The 19,554-nt window shown below is 45.6% G+C and overlaps 5 protein-coding genes across 5 annotated transcripts; 3 read left to right on the forward strand and 2 right to left on the reverse strand.

Moving 5' to 3' along the window:
- Window positions 1-3,634: 3,634 nt before the first annotated feature.
- BDB00DRAFT_975158 (kinase-like domain-containing protein) lies at window positions 3,635-6,354 on the reverse strand. The gene is made up of 10 exons (XM_053129907.1): window positions 6,182-6,354; window positions 5,963-6,055; window positions 5,765-5,856; window positions 5,294-5,593; window positions 4,993-5,102; window positions 4,817-4,883; window positions 4,556-4,644; window positions 4,272-4,354; window positions 3,901-4,202; window positions 3,635-3,787 (listed from the first exon to the last, which is right to left on the reverse strand). The coding sequence occupies exons 1-10, from the start codon at window positions 6,199-6,201 to the stop codon at window positions 3,729-3,731; spliced, it is 1,215 nt and encodes a 404-aa protein (XP_052980045.1). The 5' UTR covers window positions 6,202-6,354; the 3' UTR covers window positions 3,635-3,728.
- Window positions 6,355-7,022: 668 nt separating this feature from the next.
- BDB00DRAFT_821598 (uncharacterized protein) lies at window positions 7,023-7,600 on the forward strand. Its single transcript, XM_053123405.1, has one exon. The coding sequence runs from the start codon at window positions 7,122-7,124 to the stop codon at window positions 7,341-7,343; it is 222 nt and encodes a 73-aa protein (XP_052980046.1). The 5' UTR covers window positions 7,023-7,121; the 3' UTR covers window positions 7,344-7,600.
- On the reverse strand, window positions 7,365-12,824 carry BDB00DRAFT_354589 (uncharacterized protein). The gene is made up of 3 exons (XM_053117056.1): window positions 12,486-12,824; window positions 11,855-12,372; window positions 7,365-11,686 (listed from the first exon to the last, which is right to left on the reverse strand). Exons 1-3 carry the CDS (start codon window positions 12,629-12,631, stop codon window positions 7,386-7,388), a joined length of 4,965 nt encoding a protein of 1,654 aa, XP_052980047.1. The 5' UTR covers window positions 12,632-12,824; the 3' UTR covers window positions 7,365-7,385.
- Window positions 12,825-15,006: 2,182 nt separating this feature from the next.
- BDB00DRAFT_354599 (BRO1-like domain-containing protein) lies at window positions 15,007-17,754 on the forward strand. Its single transcript, XM_053117057.1, has 4 exons — window positions 15,007-15,410; window positions 15,512-16,769; window positions 16,869-17,273; window positions 17,384-17,754. Exons 1-4 carry the CDS (start codon window positions 15,130-15,132, stop codon window positions 17,711-17,713), a joined length of 2,274 nt encoding a protein of 757 aa, XP_052980048.1. The 5' UTR covers window positions 15,007-15,129; the 3' UTR covers window positions 17,714-17,754.
- Window positions 17,561-19,377, forward strand: BDB00DRAFT_354608 (uncharacterized protein). Its single transcript, XM_053117058.1, has 2 exons — window positions 17,561-17,685; window positions 17,751-19,377. Exon 2 carries the CDS (start codon window positions 17,942-17,944, stop codon window positions 19,337-19,339), a length of 1,398 nt encoding a protein of 465 aa, XP_052980049.1. The 5' UTR covers window positions 17,561-17,685; window positions 17,751-17,941; the 3' UTR covers window positions 19,340-19,377.
- Window positions 19,378-19,554: the final 177 nt, after the last annotated feature.

A 19,554-nucleotide genomic window follows, 5' to 3' on the forward strand; every position in this document is an offset into this window, starting at 1 on the left:
GTACGGGTTACTCCTCCGAGATGGTGTACTTTGCAACAGTCAATATATTGTGTACTTTATTTTCGCTCTTACACTCTCTCTCTTTTTTTATTTTTATTTTCGAGATTTTACACTCAATTTATCGCTTAATTCATACAATACTCCCTGCGTCCTCTCGATGTAGGTATTTAGTAAAGTTCTACTCTTACTGATCATGTATCAGCACAATTTATACAATCGAAGAATGCCGTAACTTGTTGATTATTGCCTTTGATACATCCGCGACTACTTCTGGATGCCTATAACTTGTCAAGTCCATTTTGGCATTAACTAGGGCAGATTAATCCGACTTCTCCAAGTAATATAAGCTAAAGGTCTTTTTGTTCAATCATGTGAATCGCCAAGACCGAAGCAAGATTGGCGAAACAAATCGCTCGCTCAGCGATGGTATTACTTACTTTCCCATAAAATGTAAGATCTTCACTAGATCTCAACAAGTGGCGCATTTGAGGCGCGGGCTCTCGCTATCAGGGTTTGATTTGATTGTTATGGAGACTGCGTGTGATTTGTGTGAACCTGTGCTCGGTTCTGTCCGGTCTGGGTGTACAAGCGAGAGTTACCTGATTTCCCCAAAATGGCAGCACTAGTAGATAATGAGCTTTACAGTGGAGCCAATTTCAGCTGTTATTGTGAATCGTGATAACACTTTGTGCTTTTAGTAGTACTCCCGAGAGTAAGAGGAAAACCTCAATGCTTTACACGTGCACCTCATAATCTGTTCTACGAACAAGTCTCCATCGTGTTACAAAACCCAAACAGTTGAAGGACTGTGGGAAAATGTGGAAAACCATAATTCCGTTTTGTTATGTTATTTCGTGTCCCTGCATCGTATTTACTGCTTCTCTTAAAGAGTACGCATTGTTCGTGTCTTTTCAGCCATAGTGACCGACTGTTTTCTCTAGTAGAACCGGTCTGGTTGCCACTAAATCATAATTACGTTACTGCAGTATGTTTCATTCATGAGTAATTTTGGAAGCATTTCTAAGCACACGCCGAAACTAACATACTGTCTTTTGTATCATGATTCGGCTCTTGGCCTACGTCCACTTCGAATACGTTCAGTGGATGGATTGAGCAAGGAGGAGTCGCTTTATGATGAAAAGCCACCATAGCTCTTCTTTTTGAATAACCCGTTTTATTACTAAACTATTATGAAATATCTAGTAATCATGGATTTTAATGCTGTCAACCGGCATTATCTTTATACCCCTCCTTGTGAGAATCTGACCTTGTCAATTGCACGTTTACCACAATCATTGTCTATATTGGCAAAGGAAGGCATGATAGAAAAGAAAGAGTTACTAGAACAGACGCTGAGAACACAACAGCAGAAAAAGGCTTGTCTTTTGCTTCTATACAGCGCAATGCTGGTATTATGATTCAGATACTAAGTGATTATTAAAAATATGTAAAATAGGGAAAAAGAGCAAGTTTTTTTTCCAAGTACTCGTCATTCTTCTCTGCTAACTTCTTGAAGTAGTCGTCAGCGACGCTCTTTGTGTTGTTGTTGCTGCTGCTGCTGCTGCTGCTGCTGCGTTTAGTTTTGGCTACTTAACGCGGCCTGCACGATCCGTCGACATCTTTGTGAGTACTTTCATTTTAGAGGTGACAGTGCGAGTAGGAAAAAAAGTGTGACAGGGAGGGGGAGCAAAGTAGCAGAATTTGTTTCCAAGCATTGCTTTTAAATCTATTTTATTGCTCGTTCGATTAGCTGATCCAAAAAAGGAAAAAGAGAGAGAGTTGACAGCGTCTAATACATACTGCCAACCCAGGTCATGCCATGTTACACTGACAAGCACACTAGACACGCTGAGCAATGGGTCTGTCATCTCCCGAGACATAGGGATTCCCTGCGCAATGTGCACACTCCAGGCTACGCGTACACACTAATCTCATTTCTCTACACGACTGTTACGATGTTTTTCTCTTCTCTTTAGCAATGACGACGCGTACCCCTCTACTCGACACTGGAGCTAAACAAGGCCTGCGCTATCAAAACTAATGTATGAAAGCATATCGCAACAGTCCGAGACGGCTGCCCCGCGACTACAGTTCCCAGTTACGCTTAGCTCACGAATTATAAACTCTGCGGAAAGTTGTTGTTCAAATCACCCATGGGACATCGTCTCTTGAGGGGATCTGTTACGTCGATTCCGTAATTTCAATTGAACACACAAGCAGTACTACACATTATGTTTTGAGTGTGGTTTTTTTTAAAACGATGTGTCCCGAGACACCCTAGAGCTGGGCAGACTTGCTGCAATCGTAATAGCTACGTGTTTGCACTTTTTCATGCGTCTGCGTTTGGTCTTTTGGATGGCGGACCAAATGATGTAGCACAGAAAAGGTACCCGCTCATGTGAGCTTATAGGGCGACAACGAGGCAGTGAGAGCAGTCACTTTGGCATCCAGGTTGTTGAGGGCAGCATAATTTATATAGAGAAGAAAATACTTCATATAGTTATGGTCGTACGGAAAACTCAATTCCATTGCTAATGTGAATGCATAATATATTTATATGCACAAGAGCTGTTCTTGCAACGACAGGGATTTAACTGGAAATAACAGATGTTGCGTAACTCTTATAGTTACTTCAAGTGCTTGTGTTGATGAAGAAACATTTATACTCTTTTTACTTTTGAAATAAGAGTTTGTCAGAGCTACATATGTATCTCCTTGTTCACTTTCTCGACAGCCATGACAATTTGAACATCGTAGATCCCGCCGGTGCTTTTTGGTCCGAGTCAGTACTGGAAACAGAACTGTAGTGGCGAATTGGCGAAATTCAAGGATTTCTTCTCTAGTTTTCAAATTTATTTAGTTTTTGTGTGATTTGCGTAATAATGATAACGTAAAAGGACTTGTTTAGAGCCCCCACAATAAGTTCTCCATGTCACCCTGTACCATTGGAACTAGAAAGTGCTCTATGTCATCTTGCTAATGCATAAGATTGCGGCGCTTAAAATGATTTTGCATGAGAGAAACACAACCTCCATATTGTTGACGCCATATCCTGGAAAAGATCACATATATCCATTCTTGCGAAATCATCAGTAAAACTGACGTCATCGCAGTTGCTGACAGCTATGAATGTAAACAGATAAGCACCCAATGATCTGTATGAGCATTTATGTCAATAGTAATGCGAAAAGGATATCAAAACACCGATTATGGAAATACTTGTTAGCAGTAAGGAGCAAAAACTGTCACTTTCTCTTTCTCGATCACTTTTTTTTTTGCAAAGAGTAAAAGGAGAAAGAATTTGGGGGAGGGCGGGGGAGATAGTAAATGCGATAGCGTGTAGGATGTATGTATGTGTGCATGGAGTTATTAGCAAGTTAACAAGCAAGTCCTGACGATATAAAAATAAGGAGTTGATAAAAAAAAAGTGGAGCGAGCTTGTCAAGCTAAACGAGCGCATGGACCCAACCATTGTATATTTTAAGGAGAAAAAAAACACGAATTATACGGGTTTGGAGTTCTTTTTAGTTACTGTACAAATATTTATAGAGAGAAAGTGTGTGAGTGAGTGAGAAAGCAGGGAGCGGAGGTGGGAGGGCTAACGCACGATGATGAATGCTGTGTGTGTTTGTATAAATAAGAGAGAAAAGAGTATATGGTAGAACAATAATTAGGGAGTAAACGAGAGGCACACGTTTGAAGATGATGGGGCACAGCCCTCAATTTCTTTAGTCCTCCGAAAAGACAATGGTCTCCGAATCCGAGTCTCCTTCATGGTATAACGTCACTAAGAAAAATAGCCAGCAAACGCCAATAACAACAACAACCATGAACAAATGTTAGCACACAGAAAACGAGTAGACATGAAAGCAAACTTGTTTATGAGATTGTACACCTTACCAGAATTAAACTTTGAGAAGGGATTGCTGTTACTTGCTTCGATGGGCGCATCACGATCAAGATCCAAACTCACGCTTTCATGCAAGGGGCGTTGAGGGTTTTGAATACTTTGCGAAGGCACGATGGGTGGTGTCATATGCCTTAGAAGAGCAAACTTGATCGTCCGAAAGAACGGATGGGCCTTGACATCGCTAGCGCCTGCGCGCGAGCCGAGCCGAGCATCCTCCTGCTTGTCGAGTAAACGACGAACCAAGTTTTTGCAATTGTTTGAAACCGCCTGCGGTTCAGTTTTGGCACGTCGACTGGTGTGGCTCGGATAGTGCTGATTACTGTTGGTATTGTTATTACTTTTGAAATACGAGCCTGTCGACCGTTCAGGGAAAATAATGTCCGTATGCAAGATTTTCGAAAAGGTTTCGTTGCGGGTTGCGCCTTTGAAGGGCGTTGTCCCATACTAAAAATTAAAGCACCATGTACCTCATGAGTGAATCGTTCTTTTTTGCACAAGTGATATTCTTGCCATAGCGCTTCACAACAAATATCTATGACAACGAATGTAGTGTCGTTGCCATAGCAATATACGTAACCGTGGCAACCATAATAGTAACAACGCAAATAACAAGGGGCAAGTATAACTTTTCTGCTTGTTTCTTACCAACATTTCAAAAATTAGAATGCCTAGTGTCCACCAATCCACTGCGCTTGTGTGGCCACACCCGCGGATCACTTCTGGCGCAATGTATTCTAACAAACGGAAACAATCATGTCAAAACGTTTTCCTCACGAAACTAATACTAATTCTACAATCTGGTAATAAAAATAAAGGAGAAGTGTATACTGCATGGGGGAGCAATAAATAAAGAGAGAGAGAGGAAATCGTGTAATTTAGAGTAGCAGTAGTTGATGAAGAATTTACCTTCAGTTCCCACAAAGCTGTTGGTCCTCAAGTGTGCAATGCACGTTTTTGTGTCGATGGAAGGTGGCTAAGAAACAAAGAGAAAAAGAAGGTTTGCTGTTAGCAAGCGTTGTATAATTAATTAAAAGAGTAACATAATATACGCACGGGCGCGTGTGTCAACAATAACAACATACAATATGAGGAGAGGCGGATTTGACAATGTTTGGTGGACATGGCGGGTTTGATTGTTTGCTCAGATCAAAGTCAGTCAGCATCAGATGGCCGCTTTGATGCAGCAAAATATCTGCAAGAATAACAACAATGATAATAAACCAGGAATGAGTATGCATTTGATTAATCTACTGATCGATATGACATATATACATCATCATACGTATATTGTGCATGTGTGCCCTTTTTTTTTTGTTTCCCGCATATGTATAGTAGTAGTAACTAGCCAGTAGTGGTAATCATGGCAGTGTACATTTTACTTACTTTCAGGTTTCAGATCGCGATAAATAAAGCCTTGCAGATGAAGATATTCGAGTGCAGCAATCACCTCTGCAGCATAGAATTTCGCCCCTTCTTCATTAAGACACCGGCCTGGTCGAGATTGAAGCGCTCGAAAGAATTCACCTCCCATACAATATTCAGTAACAAAGTACAAGAAGTCTTGGCTTTGAAACGAATGATAGAGGGTCACAATGAACGGATGATTGGCGCTCGCCAAGATTTCTTGTTCCGCTAAAACTCGTTTGATCTTGTTCCGTCGGATCATTTCTTTCTTTGACAAGACTAGAATAATAGTTTTTTATTTTCAGGGGTTGAGATTGTGTGTTAACGAAAAAGGGGTTATATATCTTCTTTAGGTGGGGAGGCTCCTCTGTACGCATACACAGAGAGAGAGAAAGAGCGAACGGTACCAAGAAGGAAATACTTTTTATTATCTTGATTGATATTACATACCTTTCATGGCCATCATTTTCTCGGTGCCTTTCTGTTTAACCAAGTAAACCTTGCCAACGTCGCCTCTGCCTAATAATCGTACTTTGGAGAAACTATGTATGCAATGGAACCATTAGTTAACCTTTGTTCTGGGAGACACGATAGAACTAGCAACCAAGGCTCTGGTCAATTAGCCTCTCTGTATAGTAACGGACTCACCTGCTCGGTCCTACTTGGACTTCACGCACTTTGACGCTATTCGCTGCATAGGAGCGTCGATTCAATTTAAGCGTTTCGGATCGATTCAAATTACTTCTGCCCATCCGAGACGTCGCCAGCGTTGTTGTGGATGACAGTGGCGATGGCTTGATATTAGGATCGTGATGGTGTGCATAACCTGAGGAAGGCAGTGGCGGCGGAGTTTCCTGGTGGTGATACTGCTTCTTGTTTTCTAGCATGTTTTTAGCATTAGGCGCTGAAGCGATACGTCGAACGGATTTTTTGGTGTTGTTGCTCTGGTGGCTAGCAGCATCGTGGTTGAACCAGCTGTTGCTTTTGATCCCCTTTTGGTGCTGTAGATCATCGAATTGTGAGGGCACACCGAATTGTGTAATGGATGATTTCGTGTCATCCAAGTCGTCACCTGCTGCTGCTGCTGCTGCTGCTTGTTGCTGTAAGTTGCTGCTGGATCGAAAGAACCAACGCGTGAGGCGTGATGAATAGGCTGCGGCGGCGGGTGGCGGTGCAGGCTCCATGTATGAACTTGATTGACAAGAATTTAGGAAAAAAGATGCAAGAAGAAGAAAAAGAAGAATTTCTATTGAAAAGTAAGGATGGTGTTGATTATATAGAGTAGTAGAAAGGCAAAGGGTGAAGAGGAAGAAGAGGAAGAAGAAGAAAAGAAGTAATATATAATGAGACTGGATATTGTAAAAGGGCGTTAGTTAAATAAAAAGGCAAACGGGGCAGCTCCTATAATTGATTGCCTTCTTGTCCTTTTGCTTTTCTTTGCTTCGAAGCTATCCCTGATGGACAAGACCCCCTCCTCACCCCCCGCCCGTCTGAACCCCCCCCCCTTCCCTTCCCACCCCAAATTTTTGTACAACGCAGAGGCCAGAAAAGAGAGGAGCCCATCTTTGTGTGTTTCGGCAAAAGTAAGGGGACAATACCTCCATGTCCCAAAAATGGTGCCCTCTAATTCTTTCACGTGCCGCCACCACATAGCACCATCCTTCATTCATTCATTTATTCATTCATTCAATACGGACACGCATAATGGGTCATATTAGATAACTACATAGAATGCTGTATGTCAAGAGACGATGCGTACTTACATACTCACAGAATAGCGCATCTACCTCAGTGCATATAATATGCAATGTGGATGCTACATACTGGGTATGATGTTGATAGGTGGCCCTTTCGTTACGCCCTTCCCCTTTATCATTCTACTGTTTCCATTGTGTGTCCATCTATCCATCTATTTATCTACGGGTATAAGATATGGCACCACCCTTTCTTTCTCTGGTTTTTTTTCTTCGTTCGATTAAAGTGGAATATGAATTGTTGTTGTATATATGTATTTATACTAATATATTAATGTACAAAAGAAGAAGGATTAATTGGACAAATGAAAGCCATGCTAAGAAAACCATGATTCCCAATTGTTTTGGTTTGTCGAGTCGCTAGGTTCATCACTGTTCAACAAATCCGCTACCTTTGTCACCGAAGAGGACGCAGGCTCGGATGATACATTTGCTGGAGGAGGTGGATGCGGGCTCGGTGGTTGCAATGGATGTGCCGATCTATCGGAGTGCATGTGCGAATATGGATGAGCGTGTTGTTGTTGCTGCTGTTGTTGTTGAGGATGATGGTGGTGGTGATGGTGTGGTTGAGGATGGTGCGATGGCGGTGGCGGCTGTTGTTGCTGTTGTGGATAGCCTGCTATGGATGGTGATGATTGAGGTTGTGGATGTTGTGGAGGCATTGTTGAGTATCCGGGAGGTGGGGGCGGATGAGAAGGAGGATAAGCATGGATCACCCCGGGTTGTTGATGCTGTCGTGCTGCTGCTGATGGTGGTGCAGGGGGAGACGGCGTGAAGTAACCTACGCGAGGACCACCACCACTCATAGATGGGCTTGCGTAAGTGGGTGGTGGAGGTGGAGGTGGATGTTGCTCTGGTGCAACCGGTTGATGGAATGGTAAATTTTGCATTACTCGGAAGTGCGTCTTTGAACTATCCTCGTACGCTGCTACTGGTTCTTGCGATGGTGGCGGCAGTGGTGGGTGTGCAGGTGTCTGTTGTTGTTGTTGCGCTTGTGGTTGCGATGACGGTGGTGGAGGAGGAGGAGGAGGAGGCTGGTGATGATGAGCAGTAGCAGCAGTAGCAGTGATAGCGGGTGGATGCTGCTGCTCAGGAGCTCGCTCGCGCCTTTTCACAATTTCATCCAGTTGCATCTTCTCTTCATTGTTGACATAAAAGTTCCGCGCTTGCGTCGCCGTCTTTGTTGTCAATGCACTCGCCACCTTATCCCAATCGCAGCCATATTTCTCCAAAAGTCGCATAAACTCACTGCGTTCCGAGACGGACCAGTAGGACGAATAGGCTGGACGCTTCACTGGATCAGAGGACATGGTCGACCCAGGTGGTCGTCCAGGTCTGCGTGCTGGTCGATTCGCAGTAAATTCCGTTTCCATCCACTCGTCCATCATATCGCTGTCAACAGCTTTGCCCGATGAAGTACGTGCTCGCCGACGTCGTTGTTGTCCTCCTCCTCCTCCTGATGTACTAGTCGCAGTAGTAGTAATAGTAGCAGCAGCAGCAGGCAAAGTGGATCCTCGTCCTTGGCGCTGATCGTCCATTTGGGTCGTCGACAATGTACGCGTATGACCTTGCGTTGGCTTCATTGCTGCTGCTGCTGCATCAGCGGCAGGACTAGCAGCAGTAGTAATAGCACCACTGGGTGTTGCTGGCGGCGGAGTAGCTGCTCCCATTCTACACATACCCATCAATGCTGCTGCCGCATCCTCCTCTTCCGCCTTCAAGTCCGGTCGAGCACCTGTGGTCTCGCTAACCATCGCTGTAGTGGTAGGACCAGTAGGACCAGGAGCAGCTGTGGCAGGAGACGCTTTTATCGGAGCTTCTGCTGACGCTGCTGCTGTCGATGAGGCTACAGCGCCAGTGGTCAACTCGGGCTCTTCATCAAACGCATAAGGACCAAACTTGCGCTTATAGTTGTGATAAAAGTTGCGACACTGGTCTTCAGTCTTTGTTCCAACAAGCGCTGCCACACGCGTAAAATTGCGACCGTGTACCTTGAATGCTTCAATGGCTGCTTCTTTATCCTTGTCTAACCATCTTGCCGCACCTCCCAAGTTTCGTTCCGCACTGTCCATTTCATCCATCAACTCTTCGTTGTTGTTGTTGCTGTTGTTATTGTTAGTGTTGTTGCTATTAGCTGGGGGCTCGCCTGGTACGACTTGAGCAGCACTAGCAGAACCTCTAGGTGATCTCCCCTTTCGTCGAGACAGCTTTCGCTTATCGCCACGCGTCTTGTCGAGTTCCTCCGTACCGGCTGATGCCAAACCTGTTGCTCCGACTACTGCAGATGTCTGCGGGCCAGCGGCTGTGGGTGCTGAGGCTGAAGGCGTAGGTCCAGGACGCTTGCTTCGCCGACGTTCATGAACACCATCCCAGTATGCATTTGCTTCTTCCAACTCCCGCAACTCGCGACTTTTACGTTCTGTCTCTTTTAGTTTCGCCTTTCGAGACACTTGAGCCTCACCGATATCCGTCATCAGAGCAGAGCCCTTGCTCTTGCCCTTGCGCGTGGTCGACGATCCACCACCAGTAGCGCGTCTGATAGCTGCAGCCAAACGATCTCGTCTTTTCCCGGCCTTACCACGTCTCCCTTTGCTAACGAGTGCCTTGAAATCAATCTTGGTCTTTTTGCGATAGTAGAACAAGACGCATTGAGGAGCAGTTTTGGTCTGGACGGCTGCGGCAATCTTTTCAAACTGCTTGGGATACTGCATGTAACTTTCCATAAAGGCCGTCATTTCCTGCTGCGTCCAGTGATCTTCCGTTTCAGGGCCAGTGTGATAGTATGTCAAAGGATCCATCACAAGTCCGCTTCGATCGTCGAATGTACGCATGCGCTCCTTTTCGTCGAGAATCATTGCAGGAATGGTGGCTGTCGTCTTGGCTGCACGCAATTCGGGGTTTCGCATATCAGCAGACTCAAGCGACTGGATAATCTCGAGCAGCTCTGCTTCTGATCGAGCTGCGTCGGATGTCCACGCGCCCTGAGTCGGTCCACCATATGAGTTGCCAATACCATCTGTGCCAAACCGCAGCGCATCATGATCACTGTTGAAAATGACGCCATCCACGAATTCCTCTGTTTCCTCTTCCGTGCGACGGCGCGATTGAGACCGATATGTGTATTTCTCAAAAGCACGTCGTTCATGGTCACGGATACGATCCAGCGTCAAGCAACGCTGCTTCCACTCTTCGTAGAGTTCTCGATATTCCTTCTTCAAGCGCATTTCCTTCTTTTTCAATGCCTTCTTGTGCTGCGCCATGCTGTTGGCAATCGACACCTTGACCTTGTCAAAGTTCTTGACATTCTCCTTGTAGCACGGGAACTCGTCAATGGTGCGATACAAGGGCTTTGTCCACTCTTCTTCATCGGACCAATCGTCTGCCGTGTCTGGCTTGCCCTGCCATCCACCAATCATCTTTGAGTTTTCTTTGGCAACCTTGCGGTTATCAGCAATCAGCTTTTCTGACAGTAAGTCGTCGGTTTCGTCGTTGGAGCGGACTTGGTTGATGAGAAGCTGAGGGCGTTTGCGCATCACAGGCGATGTCTTGAGCGAAGAAAGATTTTCGATATCAGTTATGTGTTGTGATCGGCTCGTTTCTTCACTGATCACTTGCAACGCTTGCTGCTTCGCAGCTTCTTCCTCTTCACGTTCCTTTTGCTCTTCTGCTGCTGAGAGGGATCCAAGTTCTCCACCGGTCGTTGATACCGTTTCGTGCTCGTCGTTGGATTCCTTTTTGCCTTCCTCCTCACGTTTATTCAGTTGTTCCAACAATTCCTCATACATGGTGATATCGTTTTCAATCTGGTCAATGCGTTCGACGATTTCTTGTTGAGACAACTGCTTTTCGCCATTCAACTTTGGCGCCTCTGCTGCTGCTACCGCTTGTTCTGCTGGCCGTTCCTGTTCCTGTTCCTGCTCCTGTTTCTGTGCTTGAGATTGAGTCTTTTCAACATCTTTAGTGGTAACAGCTGGTAATGACTCAGGAACAGCATTCGCTTCTGCCGAAATAGCTGGAACAGTAGCAGAAGGAGGTGACGCGTGAGAGTTCACATCTTCTACAGCAGCTTTGTTGGTTTCGACATTCGACTCCACACCTGACGGATCTTCTTCCATAGGTTCGGGGTTTACATTTTTGTCGACTTCTCCCTCTCCTCCTCCTCCTCCTCCTCCTGCTGCTGCTGTTACTTCCGTCTGTTGTGTCTGAGGTTCTGATAGTGGAGAATGCGGAGGTGGGGCTGACTCGTTTGCAGATGTTGCTGCTGTTGTCGGTTCTGTCCTTGACTCTGGTTTTGTCGCTGTTTCTGCCGGCAGTGGTGGTGTCGCTGGTGCTGTTGTAGTAATCACAGGTGATGGCTCGACCATCTCTTCGTCCTCTTCTTCTTTCTTGACTGTGACGTCGAGTCCAGAATCACGAGGGACGTCTTCAACAACAGACCGTGTAGTGCTGGTTTCTGATTCTGCTTTCGACACTTCTGCAATCTCGGATGCGTTTGAAGAAGGCGGTGGTGACGTTCGTTCACCAGTCGCAATTGACATTCGGTCCGACTCAGGTCTGTCGCTTTCTTTACGATCCGGTGTATTGCCTCGCTTGGGCGTTGTCATTGTAGAGTCGCCGTCTGCTTTGTTTGTTTAAGTAACCGGGTGTTTTGTGGTTGGTAATTGAAAAGGGGAAGGAAACGGGGTGGTCAATGAGAAGAAAGAAAAAAGAGAGCATAAAAAAAGGAATCAATCAGGTTGCCGCCAAGTAATAATTGCATAAAAAACGGAAAGTGATCCCCATTTACCATATCCAGAAATTCTGTCTGTATCATCCGAACGGAACTCTGCCTTGTCATCCTCTCTTCGCCCACCACTTCCCAGACGTTGTCCTGCTCCTGCTGCTGTTGCTGACTGCGGAACCGGTGCCCACAGCGGCATGCCGCTCGCTGAAGTTGCGCTGCGTGGACTTTTAATGCTTCCTTCGCGCTCTCGATCGCGTTCTCGTGCCTTGATGGGCCCGAGCACAGAGGGTGCTGGACTCGAGCTAGGGCCCCATGAACGCGCTGGCCGCCCGCGATAACGATCCGAATCCATGGGAGGTCCATTACGAGGCACATGTCGGTAAAAGTCGCGATCATCCATCCGGTCTCTGTCATAATATGGCAGGTGTGGGCCGCCAGGTGAGGGTGGCATGTCTCGATCACGGTCACGGTCCGGCCGGTACGAATCGCCGCCAAAGGATGGAGGGTATGACATTGATAGTGATGGCGGTGCGAGTGGTGGAGGTGGACCGTATGCCGGATTGTCGTATCGCATCATATAACTGGATAAGAAGAGAAAAAGAGAAAGAAAGGGGGAAAGAGAAAAAATAGTCAATAACACGGACTATGTTACCCAGACAGGAACAAAGGAATGTGTGCCTATATGCTGCTTTACCTATCCCGATCACGGCCTCTTATGTCCATATCTCGCCAGTCGTCCCGATACCGTCGTTCTCTTTCACGATCACGGTCACGGTCGCGATGCCAATCGTTGTAGCGTGGAGGTGGAGGTGTGTACGAGTCAGGGCCGGTGTTTCCCATGCGTATGTCATCTTTTACGTCCTTGTTGAAATTTGCTGGTGCTGCGTTCTTTGGCTCTTTCAATCTTTCGCTGCTTGCTACACAAGGTTTTATTTAGGTCACCACCAACACCACATGTAAACTTTAAATCTTCTTTTCCTTTCTTTAATTCTAAGATGATTCAAAAATGCTTACTGTCTCGACGCACTGAAGCACTCGACGACGGTTTTGGATATTCTCGTGGAATTGAAGACGACGGTGGATAATGGTGTGGTGGTGGCAAGTCATCGCGATAATACCGCGGAGGATATCGATTATCCCTACAATTATACTATTGCATCAGTAAAACAGATATCATTCGTCCATTGGTCGCATCAACTATCCAATTTGTCTTCTCTTCCAGCCAATTAAACATCCCTCTTCAGTGGGATCATCAAGAAGAGAGAGAGGAAAGGTATAATTAAAGAATTAAGAAAAAAGAGCCCAATTAGAAACCTTTCTCTGCCGCGTGCCAGATATCTGTCGTCTCGAAAATTGAGTCGGCCTCTGTCTCTATCTCGATCTCGGTCTCGGTCTCGTAACTCTCTGTAATCGTCAATGGCGTTAGACATTGCGTTTCTAGGTCGGTAGCTGTATGAATCGTATCGAGAGCTGTAGCGTGATGGCATATAACGGCCATCGTTGTATGGTGGTGATCTAGACCTGGAGCGTGATCGAGAATGTGTTCCGCGTGATGATGTCGAGCCTGCGACGCTCATTCTTCATATATAAGAAAAAAGAAAAGTAGTAGTAGTAGTATATTATAAAGGAAGGAAGAGACGAATAGGCTCACACATTCAAAAGCCTAGCGCGAGGAAATCCGCGTGACTACCGTTCTACCGTTCCGCTGCAGCTAAATTCTGAAATTACGATAAACTCATTATTGTCAACGCATGTTAACCCATCCAGTTCTATTTAATTCTTTTCTCAAACGATGTGGTTTAATTTTATAATAGTTCGCTGATAAAACTCGCTCAAGTGATTCAAAGATCTTCAGCTTTTCAAAGTATGAAATGTAAAAGCAACAGATACTACTAGCCGTGGCAGCCACACACTTGTCCTTTTTTCTTAATCGGAACGTTAATGGTTGAACAACTGGGAAAATACCTGCAGCTAAAGCTTTTGGTTTGCCTCGTGGAGAAATTACCTTTGCTTTTAGAACTGCTGGAGTGGGCGTAACCATGCAACAACAATAGTATACGAGACCTGCCGTATTTATGATAATTAGCCTACAGTAGTAACACCAGCAACAACAGCGACGACAGCAAAGAACATTCTATTGATACGCTTGTTTTGACTTTTCCTTTCGTAGAAGCATCTACGCCTTAAGGAGTACGGTGTGCAAGAGGACAATGAGTCTTTATCGTTTGAGTAATAGACTTTGGGGAGGAGAGGACTTGGTTCACATAGGCTATCATTTGGTTAAGCGCATGATGTGCGCTGGTCTTACTAAGCCCAATAGCTCGCTTGTCGTCCACACTTGCCATCTGACATAGGCTTTTCGATTACTTTCACTCGGGTAAAAGCCCAATGATATTAACAGTGACGACCACACCGACAGTGATGACATTAGCCAACCTTGTCGTCAAACAAGCTCAATGTTATCGGTTTCTTACCACGAAAGAAGCTGAAGGAGCGGCAAGCCGTAAAGATATTTTTTGAGCAGAAGACGAAAGACGAAGCATGGAGCATATTTGTCCACAAGTTGAGGTAAACATGATGTTTGGAGCGCAATATGCCAGAGAGGTAGCACTTAATGAAAGAAGATTAGATGTACCCTCCCTGCTCTGTAATCCAGAATTCCTTTCGCTTATGGGGAAAGTAACAGTGGAATTACCGCTTAGACAATTATTGGCCTTAGTGTCACACGTACCTTGTTAAGTTGATTACTATATCAACAAGCTACTACATGGGTGTCTGAATATTGATACTTAGTAGGTATGAAAGGTTGCGGAAAGAGAGGAACAGGCATGCAACCCATTAGCAATAATATATGTTAGCTGTCACCTCTTTTAGATATGCTCTTTATGCTCTGCTACATCCAACATATAAAGTAAAGCTCTGATCGATATTATGCCAATACCTACTACTACAATTACACGTTTTTCTCACGGCGATGGGATCTTCCTCGTTTGTATCTATAGTTATTTCCTCGAGATCCAAACGAATTCTGGATGCTAAGTGGTTAGACAGAGCTTGTATATATAAAAAACAAGTGATTATTAGCCCTTCCTTAGCTTTTCTAATCCAACAACGTGCTGACCAGGCTACACGCGCCGTTGTTTCCCGCGAAAAAAAAATTGAAAGTCAAACTGCATTGATGGGTGCTGTGTACCTCATAAAACCCAGCGGCCCCACCGAAAAGGGCCCTTTGCGTTTAAACAAACTCACGCATATCTACTTCATATACACTTATAATCTGGAACAAAAAAATAACAGCATAATATCTCTATATTCATACCTACATTTCCACTCGCAAAATGGCGCAACAACAGATACCCTTTATCAGTGCGCCATTTAAGCGCACTGACGATGTCGACTGGATACATCCTCTAAAACAATGGATTGCGCACGTTTACCAGGATGATCCCGAAAAGTACGGCGAAGAAACATATGCCTTGAACCGGTTACGACAAGATAGTCGTGGTGCAGGCAAGGACTTAACTGGGCGTGATTTGCTCTACCGATACTTTGGTCAGCTCGAATTGCTGGACTTGCGGTTTCCTGTGGACGAAAAACATATCAAGATACTATTTACTTGGTAAAAATAACCACTTTTAACTTTTTCAATTATAAAATGCCTAATGAGAATAACGACAAGAGACTAAAATAGAAATCCGATGCTCTTGTTTTGAAAATCAGGTACGATGCCTTCAATGGCCGAGCCACGTCGCAATACTCGCTTGCATACGAGAAAGCAAGTGTTATCTTCAACACAGCCTCAACCCTCTCTGCTATTGCCTCAGCGCAGAATCGGGCCGAGGCCGACGGTCGTAAACGCGCATTCAACTTCTTCCAAGCATCTGCGGGAATGTTTCTCTATATCAATGACAATTTTCTGCACGCACCTTCGCAAGACCTGAACCGAGACACTGTCAAGATGCTGACCGAGCTGATGCTGGCACAGGCACATGAATGCTTTTTGGAAAACTCGCTGAGGGAAAAGAAAAAAAGTAGTCTTGTGGCCAAGCTGGCTAGCCACGCGGCGTGGGTGTATGGAAGTCTGACGGACGATATCCAGGATTGTATCAGTCGCGGCACTGGTGTCGATAAGAGCTGGATGCTGATGGCCCAGATTAAACACAAGTATTATCAGGCATTGGCACAGCAACACAAGGCAGCCGCCTGTGGTCTGGATCAGAATTTTGGTGAACAAGTGTCACGCTTAGCAGCAGCTGAAACCGTTGCAAAGGAAGCCACCAAGCTGGTCAACAGTGGCGCGTCATCACTCAATGCCGCAGGGCAAAACAACAACAACAGCAACACTGGTAGTGCCATGCATACCATGCCGGCAGATTGTGGATCCGTATTGCAAGAGTTGTGTAAATCTTTGGCAGCAACATTGGCAGACAAGCATACAGCCGCGGCGCGTGACAACGACATGATTTATCACGACCACGTTCCCAAGGATGCGATTTTAACCCCTATCGACCGTCTCAAGGCCGTCAAGCCCGTGCCCATCTCGGAACTCTATGGCCCCAACGAGGTCAGCAAGGTCATTGGCGGTGATATTTTTACGCGCCTGATCCCGTTGAGTGTTCACGAGAGTGCTTCCATGTACTCGGAGGAAAAGGCGAAACTGGTCAGAGCAGAGTCGGAACGCTTGGATATTGCAAAAGCCGAACTGAATGCATCGCTTGAGTATATGAAGCTGCCCAAATCTTTAGACAAGTTTAAGCAACAGGGCAATGCAGACAGCGCCATGTTGGATAGCTTTGCTGTGCCAACACCGGAGGTTCGTGGGTGGGCGGACAAGTTGGCAAGCGAAGAGTCGAGTAATAACACGACTGTTCGTGAGTTGATCGAAACCTTGGATGGCCTCAAGTCGCGCGCTGCACAGATGTTGGATCAAGCATCTTTCGAGTTGGATCAAGAGATGCGAGAATGTGAAAATATGCGGGTAAGAGGAGAATTGAAGGAGCTTCTGCAGTAAGGCAGAGGGCTTTTGCTGCTGTAAATTCATTCCTTACTGACAGGAGAACCCAAAATAATTTAATAGGTAAAATATGGCGACCAATGGACACAAAAACCATCAGGGTTGTTGACGGGTGATTTCCGCCAGGATCTGCGTAATCATCGAGAGTCGTTGAGCAGTGCCTCACAATCGGACACCCAGCTACTACGACAGTATGACGAAATTGCCCAAGATATCGGAGTACTACGTCAAGGTGGCAAGAGCAAGCCATTGGAAACCGTGTTTACCGAAAGCCTGGCGGGATTGTTGAACGATAAAGCCAATGGCGGTAATGGAAGTGGTGTCAATAGCTTACTTGATCTTGAAATTGATGTTGGTATCAGCAGCAAGAGTATGGAAATCAAGATCAAGCGCGTGGAGGCGGCTTTGGATAAGCTTCGACAGATGGAAAACGATCGTCGTGAAACATTTGAAGATTTGAAAGAAAAGGTGAGTTAATTAGGTGGATGTGGGTCGCTCTCATAGTTTCCTGGAAGAGAAGGCTCGCCAATCAATTAGATTCACGTATTGACACACACACACAATGTCTTGTATAATAGACAATGCAAGATGATATTTCGCAACTCTTGATATTGAACAAAAAGACGGTGAATATTGAGCAACAGATATTTAGCTCTGAATTGGAAAAGTTTCGGCCACATCAACAGCGGATCACCGCATCGATCCACCAGCAGCAACAGGTGATCCAGGAACTGACGACGGCGTTCAAGTCAGTGATGGATGGAGAGGAAGCACAAAAGCTGCAAAAACGTTGGGAAACTGCTGAACGGCAACGACGCAATGTTGTTGACCGGTTTAACCGAGCGCAATCAGGTTATTTTGAAACCAAAGAAGGTTTAAGGTATGGATACTCAATATACGGGCCTTAGTTTGACGGGATCGCTCACAAGAGATGAGGAGGAAAAGGAGCCAATTGCTATACATACTCCCTGCAAGGTTTGTTTATGTCTAACACGTTATCATCACTTTTTTAATACTGGCTCCTTGATATCATTAGAAAGGGAATCGGATTCTATTCCAGCCTTTGCGATGTGATTGAATCCTTAATCAGTAACACGCGCAAATTCACAAATGAGCGTGCACGCGAGCGTGAAAGCATGGCGGAAACGTTAGAAACGGAACGCAGTGGCAGGGAACAAGAGTTGCTTAAGGAAAAATTGAGCAAGTATACTTCGTCAACTGCTGCTGCTGTTACTGCTACCACGGCAACGACTATACCAACACCGACACCGACAATGCCGTCTGCACCGAGAATCGATACGACCATGTCTACTTTGGCCGACAAGGCGCGCGAAATGTCAATTAGCGGCGGCGGTGGAGGACCAAATAACAATAACCCGCCTTACTACAGCACTGCCTATCATCAACCTACTGCTTCGCCCATCACACCTCGCTCGTACTCCACCTCATCGCAGTCATATGTTTCTGGTCCTCCTCAACCTCAACCTACAGCTAGTTTTTCCAATCCTGCTCCCCCACAACCTCAAGCGCCAGCACCTCCTCCTCCTCCTTCTCAGCAGCAGCAGTCTTATACCAACTATAGTGGGTCTCATATACCTTCCCAGCCAGTTTATAACCATCAGCCTCAACAACAGCAACAACCGACTGCTCCACCTCCACCACAACAACCGATGCAAAGAGCGGCGTCATATTCGTCAAACAATTATAGTGCCTCACCAGCCAGTGCATCTCCTGTGCCGTACATGTTTGCACAACCTGTTGCATCAGCACCTGCTATGCCTAGACAAGAGATGTACGCGTCGGCGCCTATAGCTTCTGCGCCTCCATCGTCGAACATGTATGGTGCGCCACCTGCAGCTCCTCCATCATCGGCGCCCTCGTTCCCAACACCGCAACAACAAGCACCGACGCCATTACCACTACCGCAGCAGCAGCAGCAGCAGCCACAGCAACACCGTTATTCTGTGTCTGTGTATCCATCGCAGCAGCAGCCAATGCCACAGACACAGCAACAGGCGCCGTCAATGCCACAGGCACATCCTCCTCCGGTACAACAACAACAGCAGCAATTACAGCAACAGCAACCATCAATACCACAGGTTCCACAAACACCACAATTGCGGCATCCACAGCAGCAACAACAACCCCCTCCGTTGCCGAGCAAGCCTCCACAAATGCAATCGCAGCAACAGCAGCAGCCACAAAATCCCCCTATTTCAATGCCCAGTTACCATCCAATGTTGTCATCCAACGTATCCATACGTTCGGATCCTCCTACTAGCAGTAACTTACAACAGCCACCTACACCACAGCAACCACCTCAACAACAATACTATAATGCTCAGCTGCAACAGCCATTACAACAACAACAACAACAACAACAACCAGCACCACCTTCATGGCAGCAACCACAACAACAGCAGCAACAGACTTGGCAACAACAACAACAACAACCGCCCCAGCAACGACAGCAGCAGCCTTCATATTGGCAGCCATTAAACCCCAATAATGGTGGTGGATCCCTTCTTGATTAACCAATCTTTTTATATTTTTTACCAAAATCAAAAACCTTATATTAAAATTTACTGAATATGTCTATGATTAAGTGGTTAAACAGTAGAAAGCAATCTCGAAACTGTCTGTTTGCATAGTAGCAAGTTCTGGTAATCATGGATTAATCTTTTATATCGACTCACACATATTTCAATGCTGCTTTTTGACTTGATGACGCTCCATCTATAGAAAAACT

This window comes from Zychaea mexicana (assembly GCF_025766255.1).
Source record: "Zychaea mexicana strain RSA 1403 chromosome Unknown BDB00scaffold_33, whole genome shotgun sequence".
Taxonomy (NCBI): Eukaryota; Fungi; Mucoromycota; class Mucoromycetes; order Mucorales; family Lichtheimiaceae; genus Zychaea; species Zychaea mexicana.